The 24,616-nt window shown below is 53.4% G+C and overlaps 1 protein-coding gene across 1 annotated transcript; it reads right to left on the reverse strand.

Annotated features, from left to right (window-relative positions):
- Positions 1-2,338: 2,338 nt before the first annotated feature.
- Positions 2,339-24,389, reverse strand: FGD2 (FYVE, RhoGEF and PH domain containing 2). Its single transcript, XM_048826519.2, has 16 exons — positions 23,970-24,389; positions 19,605-19,974; positions 17,903-17,983; positions 15,914-16,062; positions 14,345-14,501; positions 14,000-14,138; positions 13,028-13,086; positions 11,096-11,242; positions 10,251-10,343; positions 8,716-8,795; positions 8,600-8,630; positions 7,945-8,037; positions 7,374-7,505; positions 6,858-7,004; positions 3,492-3,635; positions 2,339-3,366 (listed from the first exon to the last, which is right to left on the reverse strand). Exons 1-16 carry the CDS (start codon positions 24,032-24,034, stop codon positions 3,130-3,132), a joined length of 2,124 nt encoding a protein of 707 aa, XP_048682476.2. The 5' UTR covers positions 24,035-24,389; the 3' UTR covers positions 2,339-3,129.
- Between the last annotated feature and the right edge of the window lie 227 nt (positions 24,390-24,616).

A 24,616-nucleotide genomic window follows, 5' to 3' on the forward strand; every position in this document is an offset into this window, starting at 1 on the left:
TCAGACCAATGGTCCATCTGGCCCACTATCTTATCTTCTGACAATGGCCAATGCCAGCGGCTTCAGAGGGAATGAACACAACATGGAGTGATCCATCCCCTATCGTCCAGTCCCAGCTTCTGGCAGTCAGAGGCTAGGGACACCCGGAGCATGGTGTTGCATCCCTGACCATCTTGGCTAATAGCCATTGATGGACCTAGCCTCCGGGAACTTATTTCTTTTTTTGAACACAGTTATACTTTTGGTCTACACAACATCCCCTGGCAAGGAGTTCCACAGGTTGACTGTACGTTATGTGAAGAAGTACTTCCTTCTGTTTGAAGGAATTCCTGGCCAGGCATCTTCTTCTTTCTCGGGGCAGGTCCTTGGGCAAATGTTCACAGCTTTTCTTAAAATTCTCCTCTGCCTGCAACAAACTTGGCACTGTTCAGGCAGCCAGTGCACAAGGGCCACTGCTCATCCGGCTGATTATCACCTCTTTTCTTGTGCTTCCCGCTCGTTGCATCCACCTATTGGCGCTCATCTTGTACGTCCGTTGTAAGGTCTTTGGGGCACGGTCTCTGTTACGTGTGTGCAACGCCTCGTATAGTGGGACCCTGACTAATGACCTTACTTTTTTCTTGAAAGAACATCAACGCTTTGCTCTCCCCAGCCCCTCTCCCATAGGCTGGCTGTCACCATCCCTACCTGCTCAGCTGAGCATGGCTGAGCTGGTTCATATCCCAAGCTTGTCACCCAAATGGCAGCAGCTGCTTGCCCTCACTCTAGGTCCCAGGAGAGGTCTGATGCAGGTGGCTGGCTGGGATTGAGGGAGGAACAGGACTATAATCCCAGAGGGCGTGGACGGGCAGGAGAGAAGTGCAAGGGATGCCACAGGTCAGGATTGGGGGGGCGCTTGTAAAGTTGTGTGGGGTCCCAGGCGTGGAAAAACAAGTGGGCTGCAGATCGGGCGTGACTCGAATGAGGTGCATCGACAGGGGTCCCAGGACTGCTGCAAGTCAGAATTAGGGTGCATTGACACAGCAAGGTGGGGAGCCTAAACCAGAAATCGCAGGAGCAGTTGGTCAGGAATAGAGTGTGGTGGCCGAGCTGTGGGGTGCCAGAACTGGACTAGCAAAGGGTGCTGCAGCGTGGGCCCGGAGGAGGTGCATTGGCAGGGGGCTGCGGGGTCCCAGGCCAGGGACGGTTGCCGGTGGTGTGGGCATATTGGTAAATGCACAGCCCCTTCCCCCACGCTGCGGACACGGAGAACGGTACCAGAATCCCCATCACACCAGCCCAGGAAACTCACCAGGAAAGTAAGCCAAAGTCAAGGCTTGACTGACACTGCACTTCACTCACCCTTGAGGTTTGTCCCCATTCTCACGCCCTTTGCAGCTGTGTTAGAAAAGTTTAAGATCTCCTCCCCCAGAGTAAGGTGACTAGAAGTCACAGCTAGTAGTCACTCCAAGTGCAGCTGAACAGTGAGGTTTTACTGCTCTCTGGTGGCAACTGGTGGAATGACAGATCACTCGCCCGAACGGTAAGTCTACCATTGCTCTCACGAGAAGATGGCAGGACGAACTGTTTGGGAATTTTCCAGTGAAACGTTTTTCACTAGAACATGCCAATTGTGTCGAAAGCAAACTGTCGCCCGGGGAAAGGGGCAGTTTCCACGACTTTTTCCACTCAAGGAAAGAAGAAGAGAGACCCGTTTGAAAGCTGTCACCGCATTTCATTTGGACATTTTCGAAACCCAAAGTTCTGGTTTGAAGCAGCTTTTCATTTGAAATGCAAGCTAATGATAGGTTTTAGAGTAACAGCCGTGTTAGTCTGTATTCGTAAAAAGAAAAGGAGGACTTGTGGCACCTTAGAGACTAACCAATTTATTTGAGCAGAAGCTTTCGTGAGCATCCGATGAAGTGAGCTGTAGCTCACGAAAGCTTATGCTCAAATAAATTGGTTAGTCTCTAAGGTGCCACAAGCTAATGATAGGAAAAGAAATGTAAGAAGACGCAAAATGGTCCAAAGTGGAACAAAACGTGTTGATTGACCTGCACCGAGTGCTTTGGGAGGGGCGGTTGGGGGAGGCGGTTGGGTATTTTTTCCCCCTTCCACATTTTTGGTTTACATTTTTCAAGATTTCAACTTTTCATCCCAATTCAGGGCAGGAAAATGTTTTGATCTCTTGAAAAATTGCTACGGTACAGGAAACCTGGTTACCCACCCAGCTGGAGTGGTTGGGATAAGCTAATCACGGGAGGAACCTCCTGCATCACGCCCCCATCCCTGTCCCATCTCTTCCCACTTCAGTTTGGTCATCCAATTCCACCCACCCACCCCCAATCCCACCCCCGACTCCAGCAGAACCTCCCTCATCTCAGCCTCCTTCCTTGTCTGTTTCCCCAGCTTCCTCCAGCCCATTCTCCTCCTCCCACCATCTCCTCCCATGAAGTAGCAGATGGCTAATTAGCCAAGAGGCCTGCCCACCGGGTCATGGGGCATTTGTCAGATCACGGATCCAAAACCCACCCTCCTGTCACATCTGAATTTTGCAAATGGCTCTTCCTGCACAGGGTCAACCCCGCTCCAGATCCAAACTCTGCAGCTGGATCCCGTCTTTGCCTGAGGCAGAGGCTTATGGGCCTGCACACCTAGCTAGCCTGCCCATCTAGCTAGCACGGCTTACAATAGCCATGTAGACATGGTGGCATGGGCGAGCAACCCGGGTATAAGTCTGCCAGGGAGCCTGGCTATGTATTTGGATTGCTTGCCCATGGTGCCAAACTACATTACTTTTTACTACTTGCTCCAATCACGGCTTCCTCTGCAGTGTAGACATACCCCCAGACTGGGCAATGGGAACAGTAAGGGCTATGCTGCCCTGCCTTGATAGACCTCAAAGCAATTTACAAAGGTTAGTAAGTACCATCATCCTCACTGCATAGATGGGGGAACTGAGGCACAAAAAAAAGTCCAGCAACTCGCCCAAGTTGACAGCAAGTGAGCGGCAGAACTGGGGATGGGATCCCAGGTCTCCTCAGTCCCTATCACCTTGCTGTAACCACTAGATCACGCTGTCTGAGCTCTCTGACATGAAGGACTGGAGTCATCCATAGACAGTCTAGAAGAGGTCACCAAGAGCCTCAATCACTCCAGGTCATCGAATAAGTCATCGTCCTCCTCTTCCTCTCCAGGGAGATGAGCATTGCCCATGGCTGACTGCTCCATGATCTTCATCCAGCGCTGTTTCAGCTCCTCTGTCTCCGCCACAAATGTGTAGATCTGCTTGGACTGGACCAGCTGGAAGAGCTGCCGGGGGTCACTCTGGGGCAGCTCCTTCACCTGGTAGCCCAGCAGGGGGATGGAGGTGTGAGCCTTGACATCCTGAAGGGAGAGGGGAGGACAGACAGGGGCTCAGGCTTGTTAGCATCCGCATTTTCTCCCTCCCCTCCAGTGGAAACAGTGGGTTCTCAATACAAATGCAATAGAAGAACCAAGCCCTCGCCTACCTGGGGTGCCGCATACATGTACAGTACCAGTGGGTCATCCTGTGGGATCACGAACCAGCCCCGCGTTCCCCCTTTCCCGTTCTTATCCAGCAGCTGCAGGAAACTGCACATCAGGCTCTGCCCTGAGATTTCCGCTGATTCTTTCTGCCAAGAAATCAACAACCCCCCTTTATAACCCTTCCACACGCTCTTGGATTCGGGCTTCCCCTGAGGCTTCCTAGTGAGTTAATGCAAGGCAGAGTGCAGGTTTGACCCATGGAACTCACTGCCACATGATATCACAGAGGCAAATAGATTAATAGATTTCCAAACAGAGCTAGGCATTTGTGTCTACCCACAGTACAGAGGGTAATGTTTTAGAAGGGTTATAAACCCTCCTGCTTCAGGGCACAAGCCAGCCATTGCCTCAGATCAGGAAGAAGCATCCCTCATAGGCACTTTAGTGCATAAGCAAAATTGTCCACTATAAAGATTTCTTGCATCATTCTCTGAAACATCTGATTCTGGCCATTGTCAGAGATGGGAGAGAGGCTAAACGGCCGTTGGGTCTGATCCAGTTTGGCAAATCCTATGTTTTCACAGTTTGTCTTTATAAAGCACCTTTTATCCTCTAGGGTCCTAAAGCACCTGGCAAACCGATGTACAGAGTCCACAGAGATTGTTTCACCCATGGCTGAAATGCACCCATCTCTGGGGTGGAAAGCAGCAGCTGTTTAACACGGCATGGCACCGCGAGAGCTTTGTGCAAGTTGTGGAAAATCCCGTTTTCGGTTGGAACAGGGAGGGGAATGGAAGGCTGGCGGAGCGTAACAGTCCCTGCTGGAATATGGCCTGAATGCTGGGTCTAACATCCCACCTGTTAAACACTGCCTGAGAGTTTTAATGACCATGATCCAGTAGCACCTTGGATTGAGGTTTGTCATCCAAATTCTGGAACCTGGACATCTCAGCGCCCCCTAGTGCCACACTGGTGCACTGCATTCAGTACTGACTAGGAGACTAGCGTGGCACCTAGTGAAGCCGCAGCCCATCACTGGCCATTCCTCAGAGGTCTCCCATCCAAGCACCCAGCCAGCTTGACGTTTATTTAGCACCTGGGACGCACAGTACACAGCGGGACAGTGGACGATCATGACACCTGGGTTCCAGGGAGGTTGCTGCACCAGCGAGTGCCTGAAATCCCTGCGTTTGCTTCTCAGCCGTGCGGTGTCCCCCAAGCTTCAGATCCAAATTCTGTGGGTGGGTTTGTATCTGTTACCATGTCAAAGAAGGCTCTGAATAAATCAAGAAAAGCAAATCCAGGCTGTTTTCTCCTTGAGGGACATGGAGAGGGCAAGTGCCCAGATCTGACCACCTCGCCGGGAGCTAGTCCAGGGCCTATATCTGGTACTACTGGAATGGATCCTAAGATGAAAGCCGCCTTACTCGGTTAGAATGGGTCTGAGCCTCTCCCATTAGCCTATCCCAGGGGTGGCCAACCATGATGCTCTTCAGAAGTTAATATGTGGCTCCTTGTACAGGCACCGACTTCGGGGCTGGAGCTACAGATGCCAACTTTCCCATGTGCCGGGGGGGCTCACTGCCCCCCACTCCATCCCTTCCCGCCCCTCCCCTGAGCCTGCCGTGCCCTCACTCCTCCCCTCTCCCCCCCAGAGCCTCCTGCATGCCACAAAACAGCTGATCAGGAGGTGCAGGGAGGGAGGAGGAGGTGCTGATCGGCAGGGCTGCCAGTGGGCGGGAGGCGCTGGGCGCAGGGAAACTGATGGGGGGCAGCTGACGTATTCCTGTGGCTCTTTGGCAATGTACCTTGGTAAATCCTGGCTCCTTCCCAGGCTCAGGCTGGCCACCCCTGGCCTAGCCCATTAGCCGTGGGACAACGGTTGCATCCACGTTTGTGCGTTCATGTGCGTGCACACGTCGACATATCTGTGTTTGCCTAGGCGTGGATATCCACAGATGGGTGCAGTCGTGTGTCTGCATGGGCATGTGTGTATATGTCTGTGTTCAAATGCACGCATGTGTACACGTGTCTGTGGGTACATACTTTGAAATACGTGGTCACTATTTGTGCAGAAGAATCCGTTCCATCTTGTATCGAGCTGTGACACTCTGAGCCAGTTTCCCAGGCCCAGAAGAAGAGCTCTGTGTGGCCTGACAGCTTGTTTCTCTCACCAACAGAAGCTGGTCCAATAAAAGAGGTCACCTTGTCCACCTTGTCTCCGCACACATGGGTCCGTCAATGGGTGTGAACAGTCGTGTGTGGCCATGTCTATGCAGGCCCACATGTGGGTGAGAGTCTGTGTGTGAGCAGTGGTGTCTCTGTGTGTGTCTGTGTCTCTGCATGGGTCTGTTCACGTGGAGATTTGGGGGGGCAGAGATGGATTTTTCTGCTCCAGCCCCAGTTCAGCACCATGGACAGAGCGCTCTCCTTTCCCCTGGGAAGTCACAGCCAAGGTGTGGCAGGCAGGAGAGGCTTGTGGAGTTCGCGACCCACCCCTGGAGCGGAAGCCTTTAACATCCAGGACTAAGACAGCTCCAAAATGTGAAACACTGGGTCACACCACCGGCCACGCAACCTTAACTCCAGCCCAGGCAGTCTCAGGAGGGAGCGAGCAACACCAGGGGCCAGCGAAACCCGGTGATCCAGGAGGGACAAAACCAGCCACCCCTCCTCCCCATCAGGAGCGTGCAAGCCTCACAAACCCCGACGTGCAGTAGATCGATATTCATGCCCTCCCCTTATAACTGGGGAATCTGGGGCACCCAGAGATGAATGGCTTCATGTATAGAGGTGAGGAAACTGAGGCAGGGAGAGGTGCTTGGCCTGATCTCTAGAGGTGCTGAGCAGCCCAGATTCCCACTGACTTAAATGTGGCTAGCGATGAGCACCAGCAGCTCACAAGTGACGTGCCCAAGGCCAGTGGCAGAGACAGGAAGGAAGCCCAGGACTCCCGCCTGCCAGGCCTCCGCTCTAATGATTAACCCATGCTGTCTCCCAGGCAGGAGTGAAGGGGAGTGAGTCACAAGCACTATCCCTGCATTTGTAATGCAGGGAACACAGAGGCAAAATGCCCCCCCCCTTGCAGATTTGTGGGCAGACGGCCCCGTGAAATTCCCTGGTCAGGGGATCCCAGAGGCAAGGGGTAGCTCACCAAAGCACCCGACTCGGTGACCGCCACAGCAGCGTGGGAGTGCTGCACCTGACATGAATCCAGCTGGGCTGACGTAGCCGCGGATTCCCCTGCAGGGGCAGGGAGCAGGCCAGAGACCCCCGGGGTGGGAAGCGGGTGGGGCTGGAAAGGGGCAGCCGCGGAAGAAACCAGAGACAGACTGAGGAGCAAGGGGCCTCCCCGGCTGCAGTCTCACCTCAAGGATCCCCTTGTGCTTCCCCTCCCGCTCCTCGGGCAGCAGGTGCCCCGTCAGGAAGATGTAACACTCCAGGCAGACGCGGTTGGGCCGGTTCCTGTCGTACTGCAGCGGAGCCCTGTAATCGGAGCACCGGGCGCACACCACCTGCCCCCCCCACCCCGAGAGAGACCCTGATCAGGGGCCGGGAGGGGGCTGAGCTGGGCACCGTGGGGCCCTGTGGGACAGCCCCCACCTCTTTCCCCACACCACCAGTGAACAGGCGATCCCCCGGCCCCTAGTGGGGGGATCCCTGTGGGGAAGGGGATTTTCCTTCTCCTGGTGACCCTTAGCCGCCCCCACCCCACACAGAGGGGCTTTATTCTCCCTCCTACGCCCCCTCCAAAGGGCAGTGTGTGACCGCTGGGAAGGGGGCGGGGGAGTGGGGACCGGTGGGGGGGGGGAGTGGGGCGGCGGACCCCTCGCCGGCCCCTCCACAGGGCTGGGCCTCCGAGGAGGCGGGGGGGGGTCACTCACGTAGCCACAGGCCCGGCAGTGATGCCTCCTGCGTGTGATGGCGTTGAACGGCTCCTTGCAGCGCATGCACATGGTCACCAGCTTGTCCCGCACCCACTGCGGGGCCCGTCGGCCCAGCTGCTCCGACTTGACCTGCGCAGGGGGAAAGGGGAGAGCCCGGCTCGGTCACCTCGGCAGTGCCCTCTGCGGCGGGGCAGGGCCGGGACTCGCTGCCGGGGCGATGAAGGGGGCTCTCTTGAAGCGGCTGGACACAGGCAGACCCTGGGGGGTCTCTCTAGCTCCCAGCCTGTCTTGCACGGGGTCTCCCGAAATCCTGGCCCAGATTCAGTGGGCATGAAAGGAACCTGAGGACCGTAACGCAGCCTCTCTCCCCACTAGCCCATCCTTCCTGTGCCGCCAGCCGTTCTCTGCTCCTAACCCGCTGGGTGAAGGGGGAAGCTTGCCCGTCCCCTCAGGACTCTCCCCAGCTCTTCGGGGCTTCATGAGGGGGAAAGGATGCTCCGAGAGCCTTAGCCTGAAGCAGCTAGTAGCCACAGGACGGGGGTGGGGGAACAGGGTGGGAGTAGCTTACCGCAAATTCCTGGACCTCCCCGTCAGGCCCGTGAACTGCTGTCTTGAAGCTCTCGTTCTGCTTCTCTTTCTTGGCAATGGCGTCCTGGAAGGCCTGAGAAACAAAGGGGTGGTGGTGTCGGGGGGTTAGGGCTGTCACAGCCCAACCCAACAGCAGCCCCATTCTGTGAGCAGCTGGTCTTAGTCCAGTTCCCCGTGGGAGTGCAAATACCACCTCTACTTTTGGCCCCCTTGGAGGCTGCCACAGCAGAGACGGTGGATTGTAGGGCCCACGGGCACTTAAATTCTGGGCCCCGGCACTGCACCTGATTAAATGGGGCTTGGCCAGGGGACCTACGCAGGACTGGGGGAGGGGGTAGACTCCTCCCCCAGAGAGCAACACATCAGCACTGAAAGCTGCTCCCCAAACCCACCCCTTTGCACTGCCACGGAGACCAGCCTGGAGCACGGCACCCCACGGACGCAGATCCCCGCACAGCCCCTCCACCGCCTGCCCTGCCCGTTGCACGCCAGAGCCTGCGTGCAAGGAACCCATCCCACCCTCAGAGGCAGTGCAGGGATTGGGACCCACAGGAAGCGAGTCTGTGCCTCCATATTTAAAATCACATGACTCCCCACCCCCGCCAGGGACCAGGGGTTGCGGCAGGCAGTCGTACCTTCATCCAGGCGTTCATCTCCTCCTGAGACCTGTGCCAAAGGGAAGACAGCGGTTAGAGCACGGCCCTGGGCTCCTCAGCTGGGGCTGGGGAAGGAAGGCCCCTCGCTCCCTTACCTGGCTTGCAGTTCCAGCGACAGCTGCTTCCCCGAGACCAGGAAGGAGTGAGGGAATTCCACATCTTTCAGTACCCGCACCTGGAATCCGGGAGGGGCGGGCATTAGAACTAGAGCCAAAGGCGGATCAAAGCCTACCCTCCAACAGCCTCCTGGGGAAGGTCCAGTCTGGGTCTCCCTCTCAGCTGTACACACACCTGGTGGCTGTGAGGGATCTAAGTGCGTAGGGTCTAAGTCAGAGGTGGGGAAACTACGGCCTGGGGGCCACATCCGGCCCTCCAGACGTTTTCATCCGGCCCTTGAGCTCCCGCTGGGAAATGGGTTCTGGGGCTTGTCCCGCTCCGGCACTCCAGCCGGGGAGCAGGCTCAGGGTCTTTCTCCACTCCACACGGCTCCTGGAAGCAGCGGCACATCCCCTCTCCAGCTCCTACGTGTAGGGGCAGCCAGGGAGATCCGCACGCTGCCCCCACCCCAAGCGCTGCCCACGCAGCTCCCATTGGCCAGGAACTGCAGCCAATGGGAGCTGCAGGGGCAGCACCAGAGGACAGGGTGCTGCGCAGAGCTGCCTGGCTGCGCCTCCACATAGGAGCCAGAGTGGGGACATGCCGCTGTTTCTGGGAGCTGCTTGAGGTAAGCGCCACCCAGAGCCTGCATCCCTGAGTCACCCCCTGTGCCCCAACCCCCCTGCCCCAGCCCTGATCCCCCTTCCGCCCTCCAAACCCCTCGGTCCCAGCCCGGAGCACCCTCCTGCACCCCCAACCCCCTCATCCCCAGCCCCACCCCAGAGCCCACACCCCTAGCCGGAGCCCTCCCACACCTTAACTCCCAATTTTGTGAGCTTTCATGGCCCGCCCTACAATTTCCATACCCAGATGTGGCCCTCAGGCCAAAATGCTTGCCCACCCCTGCTCTAAGTACGTGGATTCAGGGCACAAGCGCAGGTTCGACATGCCCCTATGGACCCTGCTGACTGTGGCTCTGAAGAACGCTCTCTGCTTGCTCTCTGGACGGCGCTCCAGGAACGCCGGCTCTGAGTCTGTACGGAGCTGCTGTACATCATAACAGTGCAGGCTTTGATCTTAGATACCGGGAGCTAAGCAGGGTCGCTCCTGGCAGTATTTGCACGAGAGCTGTGAAAGGGAGAAGAAACCCACCCACCCCCAAGGGCTCCAGAAGGTAGAGTGGGCAATGTGGCAGGAGGGACTCTTCCCTCTGTTTCAGCAGTGTGTGTTGTGCTACTGAAGAGGTGCTCTTTCAGGGGAGGCGGAAATTCAAGGCCCTGGCCGCTTGGGAGTGTCTTCACAAGCGTTAGACCAGCTGCCCGGGCCACATCACATTCTGCTTCCCTCAACCCCCTCCTATAGTTCCCACTGGTCACAGAGTTGTTCTTCACTTCCTGTCATACAGTGTTGCTGCGCCCTATTAAACAGCAGCCATGTTCCGCCCCAGAGGTGGCTGCCTTTCAATGGTGCTCTGGGGGGAAAAGCCGCTCCCTGTATAAATGTAAGCAATAATAACGTGTAAGGGTTGTTTGACCTTCATGCCCTCCATGTCGATCCGCCAGCGCACCTGGAACTCCGCCCCCACCTGGATGACCTTCGGCACGCAGTACAGCAGCATGTTGTTGAACTGAGTGAGGAAGCAGATGTGAGCCGCTGGAGGGGCAGGACCGGGCCACCGGGCCACACAGCAATGGTACACTGAGCACTGGCGGGGCAGGACCGGGCCACCATCCTAGTCAGGATCTCCAGGTGCCCAGGGCAAATTTCCAACAAAACAGCGTCTGGCAGCACATGCTCTGGATCTATAGATACCAATGCTGGGGGGGATTTCAAAGGACCCTAAGGTGTTAGGTGCCGAAATCCCAGTGGAATTGGAGTTGAGCGCTGAACTCACTTAGGGTCCTTCAAAAATAATCAGCCCATATGGCTCGTCTGCTCTCCTTCCCCCAACATCCCCCCACATGCCCCCCTTAAAGACAAGGGATTTCCAAAGCACTGTCTGAGCAACCAAAGGGTTCACTTGTCTGGGGGACCAGAGGCTCTGGAAACAAAGGACCCGGTCCTCCATGCTTTGCCCCTTATGGTGCCATTTACACCTGGGCATGGTGGGTGTCCATCGCTCCCAGATCTGTACAGTCCATGCACCCGGGCTGCCCTGGACACAGGGGCCGAAGCAGTGGGGACGTCAGGGTCACAGTTTCCGGCACGGCCAAGCCTGCAAGCGGTCGGGGTTTTCTGTTCTCTCTCTCTCCCCTCAATCCTGTCCTCTTCCATCGATCCTCTGCCCAGAAATGGCCTTATGCTTCATAGCGCTGCTGACCCTCTCCTTTCCTTCCCTGCCCTCCCACCCCGCCTTGGCTGGCCCAGCCGCCCTCCTACCAGGAAGAGATACTTCTCCGACGTGGTGTTGTTGCGGAAGGAGATTTTCTGAATTGGGCCCTCCTTAATGAGCTCGTTGGAAGGGTCGACGATATCATCTTCCAGCCCCAGCCTTTGATATACCTCCCAGAGGTTCTGCAAACGTTCCTGGGGAGCCAAGAAAACAGAGGGGTGTGAGGGAGGAAAAACACCCGGGGGGGAAGGTCGGGGGGCTGATGCTGCAAGGTGCTGAGTGCCATGACTTCCTTTGTTTGTACTAGGAATCGGTAGTGCTCAGCATTGTGCAGGAGGCACTGAGGACTAGGCAGGATTGGGCCGATGGAGAAGAGGAGGGAAAGGATCCAGTGATGGTGAGAGGGAGAAAAAACACCCCAAATCTACTACCTTGGCATTCAACGTCTCCTCCCCTTGCAGGAGGGTCTCTAAGGAAGAGGGCGGACGCCCCAGAACCAGGGCAGGTTGGGTTTCTCCTTCACTTCGGCCAGGGAACTACAGCCCACCCCAGGTCTAGCAAGGCAGGATGTCTCCCTCCTCTTCTAGCTGCATGGAGCTGGCCACTCGTTCCCGATGGATGAGATGGGTGGGATCTTTCTGGACCAGCACATCTGTTTCAGATCCCAGCTCATGAAGGTTTCTCTTTCTCTGGGCCTAGGTGGCTCATGCCTACCTCAGAACGCAGGGATTCCATGCCTTAGCACATGGCCTGCACAGCCTGGGCTGGGACTGACTTTTCCAATACTGTCTACACAGAAATCTGGGGCCAGATCCTCAGCTGGTGTATATCAACCTAGCTCCACTGAATTACGCCATCTGAGGGCCTGAGAATGCAAGAATGCCCCAGATGTAGGCTAATGAGCCTTAAAATGTGGCTGCCCACCCATTCCCTATCACTGCAGAGTAAAGGCTCATCGACTGCCAGTTTTCTGAGGCACAAGCAACCGCTGTTCACCTGTGGGCAGAAACAAGTGTCTGCAGTGTTCCTGCAGCGGTGCTGGTCCCAGGACATTAGAGAGCCATGATGAAGAAGAGCTCTGTGTAAGCTTGAAAGCGTGTCCCTCTCACCAACAGACGCTGGTCCAATCAAAGATACCATCTCACCCGCCTTGTCTCTCAGAGACCAGTGTGACATTTACATGCCACAAGGGCTGCTGAGAAATAATAGACTTCAAGGCCAGACAGAACCATTCAGGTCTAATCTGATCTCCTGCACTGAGCCTGGCACTTCCTTAATAACACTTTGCATTTCCCTGTTGCCGTCCCCATCCAAGGATCTCAAAGCACTTTAACCATCGTTAATGAATCAAACCTCACAACGTCAGGAGACGTATTTAAGGGATCATCACCCTCTTTCACATATAAAGAAACTGAGGCACACAGAGGGGGAGCGAGGTCACACAGCAGGTCACAAATAGAATCTCTCTCTCCTGACCCCAGTTCTGCTTTAACCCTTATACCTCGTATTCCCTGATTGCCTGCCTGGCCTCCCGGGGGGGCAAGATGGTCCAGCGGTTAGGACACTAGCTTGGGACGCAGAGGACCAGGACAATTCCCTGCTCTGCCACAGACTCACTATGTGACCTTGGGCAAGTCACTTAGTTTCTCTGTGCTGCGATTCCCCATCTGTACAATGGGGATAACAGCCCTGCCCTGCCTCCCAGCGGGGTCGTGAGGAGAATGATCGGGAGGTGCTCAGATACTGCAGTGATGGAGGGCATTAAAAAACCTACGGTAGGTAGGGTTTGGGCAGCCCTGTACCAGTGAGACCCTCCCTGTTCCAGCACGGGCACTTGGGAGTCGAATATGGCCGGGGCGCTCTCTGTTACATATATGTATCGCGTCTAGCACAGCGGGGCTCTGTCTCGGGCTGGGGGGAGACCAGGAGCTAGCATGATACGAATCATAAATAACAACAGCGTGCGGGCTGGTACTCACCATTTCTGCAATGGCCGCGTTCGAGTGTTTGGCTGCCGAGAAAATCATTTCCAGGGCTTCTGCAATGAGACCAGAAGGGGAGCAAGGGCTAAGCATCCCCAACGGGAGGAGGCTGGGGGAGGCGCCCTTCGAGGCGAAGGTGAGTGTCTCACCACTGCCCTCTACTGGATGGAATCAGAGCTGCTCAACTGTGTGTCTTAGGCCCAACAGAGACCCTCCCGTAGCTCAAGTGGAGCAGGGAGAGCGCCGCTGTACCGCTGTTCTTGCTGGGCAGCTCTGAGTGGCCATGGCGCGCGGCACAGTGAAGACCTGGGAGGCCACAAATTGGTAATATGAACATTTTTGCCTCCAGGGCCACCGGGGATCGCTAAGGCGAACACAGCTTTTCTTGTGCTGCTGACGGCCCCTCTGCTCCAGTTGAAGCCAGTGGGAACCGCAGAGGCGCAGAACAATCTGACAATCGGATGCAAGGTGTCTCAAACCGGGCACCAAAAATCACAGCATCTTGCACATGCTGGCCTCAGCTCTCTAGCAACAGCCCTTCCACACCCTGCAGAAGACAGGCTGGAGTCAAGACCCTCAAGCGACGCTGTTGAAGACAACATCAATCACTTGAGTGATTTGACTTTAAACGTTGGTCCCTGGCACTAGATCTCAGCTAGGGGGGTTCAGGAAGCAGGTTACACCTGCCTTCTGATTCTCCGTGCTCTTGCTACCGAGTGGGCCAAGGAAAACATCACAAGACTTTTGGAACTGTGGTTAGCAGCGCCAGTTCTAGGGCACCCTAACTAGTGAACCCCGGGTCTGAGTCACTTCACGTCTCCCAGAGACGTCCGCTGGAGGGACTGTAGTTGTCCTGCCCCTTTATCTGAGGATCTCAAAGTGCCTCGTGAAGGGGTATAAATGTCACTACCCGCATTGTGCAGGGGGGCACTACCGCGACTGGCCCATGCCACCAGGGTGAGCTCTTACTCTCTGCGTCATGCCTGTCTGGGGACTCTGGAGGTAATTTCCGGACGTAATCCTTCAGCAGGAGTTCATAGCGCGGGATCCTCTGTACCGGCTCCAGCATGTGGTGCTGCAGAGTTAAGTTAGCACAGGCTTCCCTTTTCTGGAAAGGGACAGCAAAGAACCGAAATGAGAGTGAGCGAGAGAGAGACACCCACACAGTGGAAGTGCGGGCTCCCCGCACACACCCCAACCCGCCTCAGCTCAGCCTGGAGAAGCCAGCTTGGATGAAGGGGCTCCCCCATGAAACATCAAAGCCAAGGAGGCCGGGTGGGTCTGAGCATCTTTCCAGATCTAGTGGAGTGTCACCTGAATGTCCACAATGAGCTCCTGGAAGGGGGGGGACTTCTCCCACCAGGTGGTGATCAGCTCAACCGCCTTGTCGAAGTTCTTCACGTACTCGCCGTACATCTTGAGGAACGGGGCTAGCTTCTGGATGACATCCCCGATCCTGGGATTGGAGCTCCTGCCGGCAGAACCCAGGAGATCAGCCCCCCTGCCAGGTCAGCGGAACAGGCCACGGAAGCTGTTCAGAGAAACTGAAAGGGCTTTTCACATCCACTGACTTAGCAAGAGGCCAGGGGATGGATGGGGGCTGAACAGCTCAGGGGAAGGGTTGCATTAAGAGTTATTACAAATTTCAGACAGTGTTTCAATGGATCTTCAGGTCTCATCCCTCTGTGTCAGACCCAACAGGGCTCCTGCAAGCACCCTATGAAGTTCTGGCTCAACCCAAGACTGAGGTAATGTGGCCTAGTGGGTAGAGCACAGGACTGGGACACTAGATACCAGAGGTCTATTATTGACTCAGCCACTTGCCTGCCAGTGACCTTGGGTAAATCACATCACCACTCTGTGCCTCTGTTTCCCATGTGTAAAAATGGGGGTAATGACACTGACAATCCTTTGTAAAGCTCTTTGAGATCTATAAATGAAATAGGCTATTAAGAGCTACATGTTTAATAATAACTATTATTATTAATCACTCTATCTAGCTGCTGAGTTATCGGTGTCTGGGGAGCCAGGAGGCTCTGGGAATCGGTAGTGGGAAACAGTGCTCCACATCCAGATTGCTGGCCTCGGCTGGTAGTGAGTCATCCCCCAGTGTTCTCATCTGAAGACTAATCAGTGGCATCTGAGAGGTGAATTGGTGGCATCAGTTGAGTTTCGAGGAGACAGGTGTCCATGGTACTAACATCCCATCTCAACTGACCCTGGACAGGTCCCTGAACTAGGAGTCCTGAAACCTCCTAGCTCTGCCACTGATCACTGTATGGTCTTAGGGAAGTCACTCCCCCTGTGCCTCGGTGTCTCCATCATCTTTGGTTGAAAGGCTCAGCAGAGAGGCCAAGGGTGAATGGGTCTTGGAGACTGAACTCCCTTCTCATGCCTACGGTTGTAGATACAGCACAGGATTGAGAGAGAGAGAGAGAGTGTGTCTCTGTGTGTGTACATAAAGCTGACACTGCTACTGTCCATGTTCTGTGAGATTTTGGCAGCCCTGCCTGGGGAAATAATCTGGCACTTCCTACAGCATTAAAAAAAAATTAACCGACATCAGATTTGCTAACTCACTGTGTGTGGATGCCAAAATGTCAAGTGGGCTTCAAGCACTTGCAAATGAAAATAATAATGGACAGGAATCCAGTTCCCTTACTCACACTGAGTAGCACTTGACTCCATGAGTCAATGAAATAAGGTCACACTCAGCATGAGGAAAAGTATCAGCATCTGGCTCAAATTGTCTTGAGAAAGTGCTTTCCAGCACACTGGCTTGCAGAGCAAAACAGGTTCAGCATTCAGTCCCAATTCACAAGTGCTCCCCCGCCCCTTCATTCTAGGAATAGAACCCAGGCATCCTGACTCCCCCTAACTCACCAGTCCTCCATGCGTTTCTGCAGCTCCGGCAGGAAAAACAGAGCGTGGAACTGGTAAATGGAGGAGATGTTGGAGAAGATCATTTTTACCACATCCTCCGGGATCGTCTTCCCGCTTCTGGCTTCCTTCATCAGCTCTGCAAAAAACACCTGAAAAGACACATTCCCAACCGGTACAGTAATAGGAAGGGGCAGTGAGCATTTCTGCTGCTCTGAGAGAAAGGGAACTCAGAGGCTCCTTTAGAGCCAAGCAAGCAGCCTGGGGACCATATGGCTCCAGGAGGAATGGTGTCTAGGGTGGAAGGACACTCACAGCTGGTCCTAGATACAAAAGGGCTGGGAAGGGAGGAACGGATTGAGGTAATGGAGTGTTCCGGGGAGAAATGCAGGGATGCTTCAGGGACTAATAGGGACAAAAGCACTTCCTGAAGGGCGGTGCTACCAAAGGGGCGTGGGGCTATCAGGGATACACTGCAGGGATGAATATAGGTCAGTGGCATAGGCTGTGCTCCCTTAGGAGGTAACCAGATGAGCTGGCCTAGGAGCAGAGATGTACTTGGGGGTGTCCTAGCAGGTTCCAGGGGTGACAGCAGTGAATGGTTTGGAGCAAAGGGGGCTACGTTTAGTTTTGAGAACAGAAGACTGAGGAGGGACCTGATAACAGTTTTCAAATATGTGAAGGGCTTTAGAAAGAGGATGGGGATCAGTTGTTCTCCGTGTCCACTGAAAGTAAGACAAGAAGCAATGGGCTTAATCTGCAGCAAGGGAGATTTAGGTTGGATATTAGGAAAAACTTTCCTACTCTCCGGATAGTTACGCTCTTGGAAGCCCAGGCTTCCAAGAGAGATTGTGGAATCCCCGTCGTTGGTGGTTTTTAAGAACAGGTTGGACAAACCTGTCAGGGATGCTCTAGGTTTACTTGGTCCTGCCTCAGCACAGGGAGTGGGCCTAGATGATCTCTCAAGGTCCCTTCTAGCCCTGCATTTCTGTGATCCTATCCCCATACACACCCATGCATCCATAAAGTAACTGCTCCGGGCCTGGGGTGTAGTAGATTCCTTTTGGTTGCCCAGCCTGGGGTGCAGAGACAACTTGAACAGTAACCAAGGCACATGAGATAGGGGTGCAAAGACTTTTTCTGGGGGTGACGGACTGAGATGAAGAGGCGGCCTCGAGGAACAGGCCTTAGGTGCGTAACGGATAGTCCCATCAGATCTTTGTGCCTTACTGTTAAGGCAAGTGGACTCTAGGCCAGTGGTTTTCAAACTGCAGGTCGCAACCCAGTACTGGGTCGCGGAATGGAAGGCACTGAGCCGTGGCGGCTCTGGTCAGCATTACCGACTGGGCCGTTAAAAGTCCCATCAGCAGCTCTGCCCGGCTAAGGCAGGCTAGTCCCTACCTGTTCCAACACCGCGCTGCGCCCCGGAAGCAGCCAGCAGCAGGTCCGGCTCCTAGGCGGGGGGCCACAGGGCTCCGTGCACTGCCTCCACCCCGAGCATTGGCTCCCCATTCCCATTGGCCGGGAACCGCAGCCAATGGAAGCTGGGGAATGGGAGAGCGGTGCCTCTGGGCGAGAGCTGCGCAGAGCCACTTGCGAACCTCTGCCTAGGAGCCGGACCTGCTGCTGGCTGCTTCCAGAGTGCAGTGCAGTCTGTGGTGCCAGGACAGGAAGGAAGCCTGCCGTAGCACCCCCACTGCGCCGCTAACCAGGAGTCACCCGAAGTAAGCCTGGCACCTGCTCATCTCTGGCCCCATCCCACAGCCCTCACCCCCGCACCCCAACCCTCTGCCCCAGCCCTGAGCCCCTCCCACATCCCAAACCCCTCATCCCCAGCTCCGTTGGGTCATGGGCATCAACAATTTTCTTCAACTGGGTGGCCAGAAAAAAAGTTTGAAAACCACTGCTGTAGGCCATTGGGTTCTTACTCTCCAGCCCTGTGCCGAGCTGTTTGGGACAGATGGCATTAGAGACCAGCTGCTACTTCCTGACCTGGTCCAGAAGGTGAAGTCGATTGACGTAGGCTTGCTCTGTTTCCAACAGCTCCAACGCAATTTTCTTTTCTTCGGGGTCCTGCATGTATGGCAGAGGGAGAAATGGGTTTGGTCAGGCAGGGTAGGAACAATGGACGACCAGACAGGTGGTCAAATCCAGCCTGGGTGCAAGTCAGTGGAGTTTTTCCAGATCAGCTTAGGGATGAATTTGTCCCAGTGGGCCTAAGGCAATTCCCCTTGGCATTCCATAGGCTGTATAGGTGGCATGAAATCATTAACACATCAGAGTGAAAGAGAGAGAAGAGGAGAGGGACTGGTGTAGTGTGGCTAAGGGGGTCTAGTGATGATTCACTACCCCTGGGCTCCCAGCAGACAAGTCCAAAGGCCAGCTGGGCTGATTCAGTGCTCTCGGGGAGACAAGCTGGGACCCCTTTCCACTTCATTTTCAGCGGGGGGAAAGGTCTTTTGGCTAAAACTTTAAAAAGCGGCATCCTGCCTGCTCTCCGTGGATATTAAAGAGTCCGTGGTCTTTTTAGTAAGAGCAGCTGGCTGATTTCAATGGGAATTAGGCGTCTAAACAGCTTTGAAGTTCAGGGACCAGGTCTCCCCCCATCCTGCCATGCTCAGGGCCACGCCAGCAGGCTTCCATTCGGATTTCTCTCCCTTCCTGGGACAGCGGTTTTACACAGTGGTTTTCAGGCCATTTCTCCAGGCACTAGGCTGACCTCATTATTATCAGCTGAGTGGAATGCGGAGGGATCTTAACAAACCGCATGAAGCCAAACCGCCTCAGCTCACACAAGATCCATGTGCCTGTGTTCGTTTCTTTCTGTTATAACATCGATACAGAAGCTGTCCCAGGGCAGATGGAGAAAGTACGCTTGGGCTGGAAATCAAGAGATCTGTGCCTCAGTTTCCCCCTTGGTAAAATAGGGATAATGATACCGAGCTGTTCCGGTGGTGGGAGGTGCTCTAAGGGTTAACTCATTGTGGTCTGTAAAGTGCATTGAGATATCTAGATGGGAATAACTATAGAAATGCAGGGCCAGATCCTCAGCTGGTGAAAAGCACCGTAGCACCATAGAAGTCAACGGGACTAGGTTGATTTACGTTGGGCCCACAGAATATTACCGTCGTATCCCTAGGGTTAATAAGACTTTGCTTTTTTGCAGCACCAGTCATCCAAGAGTCTCCCGCACTGTACAAGCCCTCACCAAGAATTAAGACTCACAGCTCCCTGAGGTGCCATGGGGAAACCATTCTCCCACAGAGCTCCCCGGGAGCCAGCGATTGTTTAGTACGTTTGAAAATCTGGCCATTTCTCAGAATAGCCTCTGTATGGATTTTTGAAAAGCTCAGCCTTCCTGAGGAGGAAACCGGGACACAGAGGAGTGAGGTGACTTGCCCCAGGTCATACAGAGAGTCAGTGGCAGAGCTGGGATTTGAAACCTGCAGTTCTGCCTCTCCGAGGTCTCTGCTCTAACCACACATCCTGGGCTGGGCCCCTGGCTTCAGGGCTTCCCAGCAGTTCACTCCCAAGCTATGACTTGTAGCTTCAAGGCTGTTCTGTTTGGAATCGGGGCCATGTGCACCGATGGCCCTCTATGAACAATAACTATCAGTACTGGGGGCTAACAGTGTATCCCCTCAGTCACCCTCCGGTGTTAAAATACCCCGCAGGGAAGGAGGCATTGAATGACCTGGTTCCTGCTGCCTCCAGGGCTTAACTCGTTCCCCGGCTGGGAATCCACTGGCTGCTGAGTCCGCCAGTTGCTGCTGTTGATCTTGCTCTTGAAGGAACTGAGACACTTGACGGTGAGCCCTCTCCGACCCTGTGGCGGGTTCTCCTCCAGCTCCTGATGCTGGGGCGGCTGGATAACCCTCAGGGAAGGCTGGTGCCCCTCATGCTGGTTCTCGGGCTCTGCTCTGTCTTCTCTGGCCTTGCTCAGAGCTTCCCTGTCTGCTGCGGGTGGGAGCAACGCGGATGCCGTGGAGTTCGGTGCTGCTGGCCTGGGCTTGGTCGAGAGTTGGATCAATTCCTTGCGGGGACTCCGGCAGGGTTCTTCTGCCCTAGGATCATGGAAAGCAGCACAGCATTCTTATCCCTCTGTTCATGGTCCAGAGACAGCCTCTACGCCCCATGCAGCCCAACACACAGTAATACAGGCCAGACCCCGTTCCTCTCCCGCCAACCTCTGCCTACCTACCTTCCACCTGGCTCAGCAACTCCTCCTTGTCGGTGAAGAGCTGCAGCCACCAGCGATCTCACCTACATGGGGCAGGGGGCAAAGGGGTCGCTGACTGATGCAGGGCACCTGACATGGCGGCTCTGCCAGGGGACGCGGAGACAACTAGTGCAATCCACAAATGTGGCCAGTACTGGCCAGGGAGGGCATGAGGCCTGGCTGTTGGTTCATCACATGCCCAGGGCATGGGCAGCTTTGGCCAGCGTCTAGGGCACCCTGACCCTTCCCCAGCAGGACCCAGGGGGCAGAGCAGCAATGGAAAGGTTTCCCCGGAGTGTGGTTCACTTATAAAGTTTGCAGATGATACCAAGCCGGGAGGATAGGATTAAAATTCAAAATGATCTGGATAAAGTGGATAAATGGTCTGAAGTAAATAAGATGAAATTCAATAAGGACAAATACAAAGTACTCCACTTAGGAAGGAACGATCAGTTGCACACACACAAAATGGGAAATGACTGCCTTGGAAGCAGTACTGCGGAAAGGGATCGGGGAGTCATAGTGGATCACAAGCTAAATATTATATGAGTCAACAGTGTGACACTGTTGCAAAAAAAGCAACATCATTCTGGGATGGGAGTATTGTAAGCAAGACATGAGAAGTAATTCTTCCGCTCTGCTCCGTGCTGATTAAGCTTCAACTGGGATATTGTGTCTAGTTCTGGGCGCCACATTTCAGGAAGGATGTGGACAAATTGGAGAAAGTTCAGAGAAGAGCAACAAAAATGATTAAAGGTCTAGAAAACATAACTTATGAGGGAAGATTGAAAAAAAGTGGGTTTGTTTAGTCTGGAGTAGAGAAGACTGAGAGGGGACATGGTAACAGTTTTCAAGTACATAAAAGGATGTTACGAGGACGGAGAAAAATTATTCTCGTTAACCTCTGAGGATAGGACAAGAAGCAATGGGCTTAAATTGCAACAAGGGCGGTTTAGGTCGGACATTGGGAACAACTTCCTACCTGTCAGGGTGGTGAAGCACTGGAATAAATTGCCTAGGGAAGTTGCAGAATCTCCATCATTGGAGATTTGTAAGAGCAGGTTGGACAAACACCTGTCAGGGATGGTCGAGATAATACTTAGCCCTCCCATGAGTGCAGGGGACTGGATTAGATGGCCTCTCGAGGTCCCTTCCAGTCCTACGATTCTATGATTTTAGGCCCAGATACACCCTCCAGCAGGCCAGGACCCACTCACATCCCTCCCTGTAGACCATCCTCCCTCCCCCCGGTTATATAAGTTCTTCTAACTCGCTCATTGCCAATGCACCCCCTGTGCATGCACACATCTCTCACAAGCACACACCTTCATCCACACACTCTCTTCATGCCAGCAGGGCGTGCACCCTTTTAGGTGTGCATGCAAGGATGCGCACACGCCCTCCCACATGCACACATTCCTAATGCATGTGTGTGGGCATACAGCACCCTAAGACACACACTCCCCTTCATGCATGCGCATCCTTGTACACACAGCCTAATGCACAAACTAATATAGGCACATACTTTTGCACATGCAAACATAATCATGTACACAACCCCGTACATGCACACGCTTTCATGGCAACCCCTTATGCACACGCTTCACACATGCATACACAATGCCTTCACAAGGGGACATCAGAAGCATGCCTGCCTTTCTCTCTAGAGCTGCTGGGTCTTCTTCGGGTCCTTCCTTCAGACTTTTACCCTCGAGAACCTGTGTACACCTATCACTGAGCTCCGGCGGGAACTTCTCCATTTCTGTGTGCAATTCTCAATTTTGCTTTTTCTGTTCCACAATTGGAGTTTACATTTCGTTTCCAGCTTCCCCATCTCCCAAACAAACCGAAAACATCACTTTTATTTCCCCTTACAAAGCATAGCTGGAAACCAACAGAAATTTGCCAGGGCAGCAAATCTGATGAAAAGATCAAGGGATGAAAGTGATCAAGCCCCAGCTACATCACAGGCCAAATTTGGATCTTGGAACAGCTGCTCACAGCCGAGATAATGCAGGTCACAAAGCTCAGGACAAAGCGTGTGAGAACTGGAGACAAAGCACTCTCATTTGAGGGGATCTTGCTGTAGAACAAACTTCCTGAGCACGTTGGGTAAATCTGGAGTATAACTTTCTTTAGGAAGCTGGAAAAACTTTCCTCTTTGAAAGAGTCTTTCCATCGTAGCTCATGAAAGCTTATGCTCAAATAAATTGGTTAGTCTCTAAGGTGCCACAAGTACTCCTTTTCTTTTTGCGAATACAGACTAACACGGCTGCTACTCTGACACCATAAGAATGGTGCTCACAACGCTTGATAACCCCTTCTCCCTCTAACCCCAAACCGTGATGCCTCCTCCTACTTCTGCATTCCTGCCAAGCAGACAAAGAGAGACATTTAATCTAAAAAACTCTAACCCCAAGCAGAGTTTTGACCTTGAAATAGGAACTGTTGTTACTGTTTTTACCTGGAAGGTACCCAGATACTATGGTGATGGGCAACAGGATAAAACTCTAAAATAAATAGAAAAATACAAAGCCAGGCAGGAGCTGTGGTAAGTACCAAACTTTCCTCTACACCTACTTATGCCACTGCTGGCATAAAGCCACAGAGATCACAGTAAGTCAACACAGGGAAATGAATCAGTTCAGAAAAGACCCGTGGAAAACTGCACACCTATCTCAAAAAGATAACTGAAACCATTCAACAGCTGTACCTGGGCAAAATATTCTCCTCTACCATTATATTCTGATTGATCTGTAGTGAAACCGAGTTCAAGAACACTGAACTGTGAAGCATGAATGAGCTGCAAAACCTTTTTGTTCAGTGTCTGCACAGCATCGAACACAACAGGGTCCTGGTTCATGACTGGGGCTCCTAGGCATTACAGTAATACATATTAATCACCATCATCATCGTTAGCTCTTATATAGACTTTTTCATCCACAGATCTCAAAACATTTTATAGAAAAGGGCAAGTATCATTATCTCCATTTAAAAGATGACAAAACTGAGGCACAAGGAGAGGAGGTGACTTGCCCAAAGCCATACAATGAATTGGGGGCAAAGCAAGAGGTCACCTGACTTCTCATTCAGTGCACTACCTGTTGGACTGCACTACCTTACTGTCTTCCAAGTATTCTGAGCTGTCACACTATTTTACCAGGCAATGTTGCAAACTGATAGGGTATCAAAAAACGAACATAATCTCTCCTCTGATTGAATATATTCTGTTCCCTTTCTTGGTGTAGGTTTCTTAGGCACATGTGCAAACATACCTGGGAATCAGATCACTGCAAATAACAAACTGGACTATGGTCTTAGTAAAATTCTTAGTGGCCAGGTGTGCACATCAAATGACAATTAGCTCCTGCCATGACTATTAGTTCCTATACTGGCTGTTTCAGTGGAGAGGCTGCGGACTAAAAGCCACAATTGCTGAACTCCCTCTGAGCCACTGGCCTGGTCCCTCCAGGGCATAGTGGAGACATGTTAGCAGGACTGCTTGGGGAAAACAGGCACTGCATTCCCCAGGCCGTTCCGTGACTGAATGGAGAACTTTTGTGAAGCTGCAGGGTTGTGGGGTTGCAAATCTGGCACCAGCACTAAAACAGATATTAAACGAGCAATAATAAATCAGGGTAAACCTGAAGGTCCTGTGCAGAGCAGAATATATCCAGAACTCACTGTGGGGAGAGGGACAGTGGGGACTGAACTGAGTTCTAAAGATCAGCAAATTCACAGACTTCACTTCAGTCCCCATTCTCCTGGAACCTGTCTCCATCCACCTCCTGCTTGCTGAGTCCTAATTTGCACTTAGCAGTCAGGAAACGTTCTCCTTACCTGGGATTCTCAAACACAGCCACGAGATTAAACACGGTCATTCGATTGCCTCGCTCCCCCTCCATCAGGCTGGCTCTTGTGACTCAGAATTGGTCCCAGTAAGCCAGGTAAGAAAGAGCTGCTGAGAGACCAAGAGGTACCAGACAGCTCCCAGATATGTCTTCTGAACCCCTCTCTCTTTCTGTCTTCAGATGTTTCCGGGATATGCAAATGTACTTGGCTGGGGAGATTTGTGAGAAGTGAAGACAACCTGCAGTTCTTCTTGTTGTCCGGGGAATGAGAGCCTCTTGCAAATATTATATGGGTTGGCCTCAAAAGGAAAAGTAAAGAGGAAGTCCTGCAGGCAGCAGCAGGCAGAAATGGTGTGAAAAATACTATGCACTAAAGTAGGTCCAGCGCAGGCCTGATTTCAATGTACATCTAAATTAAACCAGCAGGATGTGTGACCTTAATGAAGTAGAGTAGACACTGCAATAACAAATCACAGCATGGGAGACCCTGCAATGCCAAGCCAGTGTGTGCAAATCTGTAAGGGAACATACAGTAATATGTATGCTTATGCTCAAACAAATTGGTTAGTCTCTAAGGTGCCACAAGTCCTCCTTTTCTTTTTGCGAATACAGACTAACACGGCTGCTACTCTGACA

This window comes from Caretta caretta, chromosome 21, assembly GCF_965140235.1.
Source record: "Caretta caretta isolate rCarCar2 chromosome 21, rCarCar1.hap1, whole genome shotgun sequence".
Lineage (NCBI taxonomy): Eukaryota > Metazoa > Chordata > Testudines > Cheloniidae > Caretta > Caretta caretta.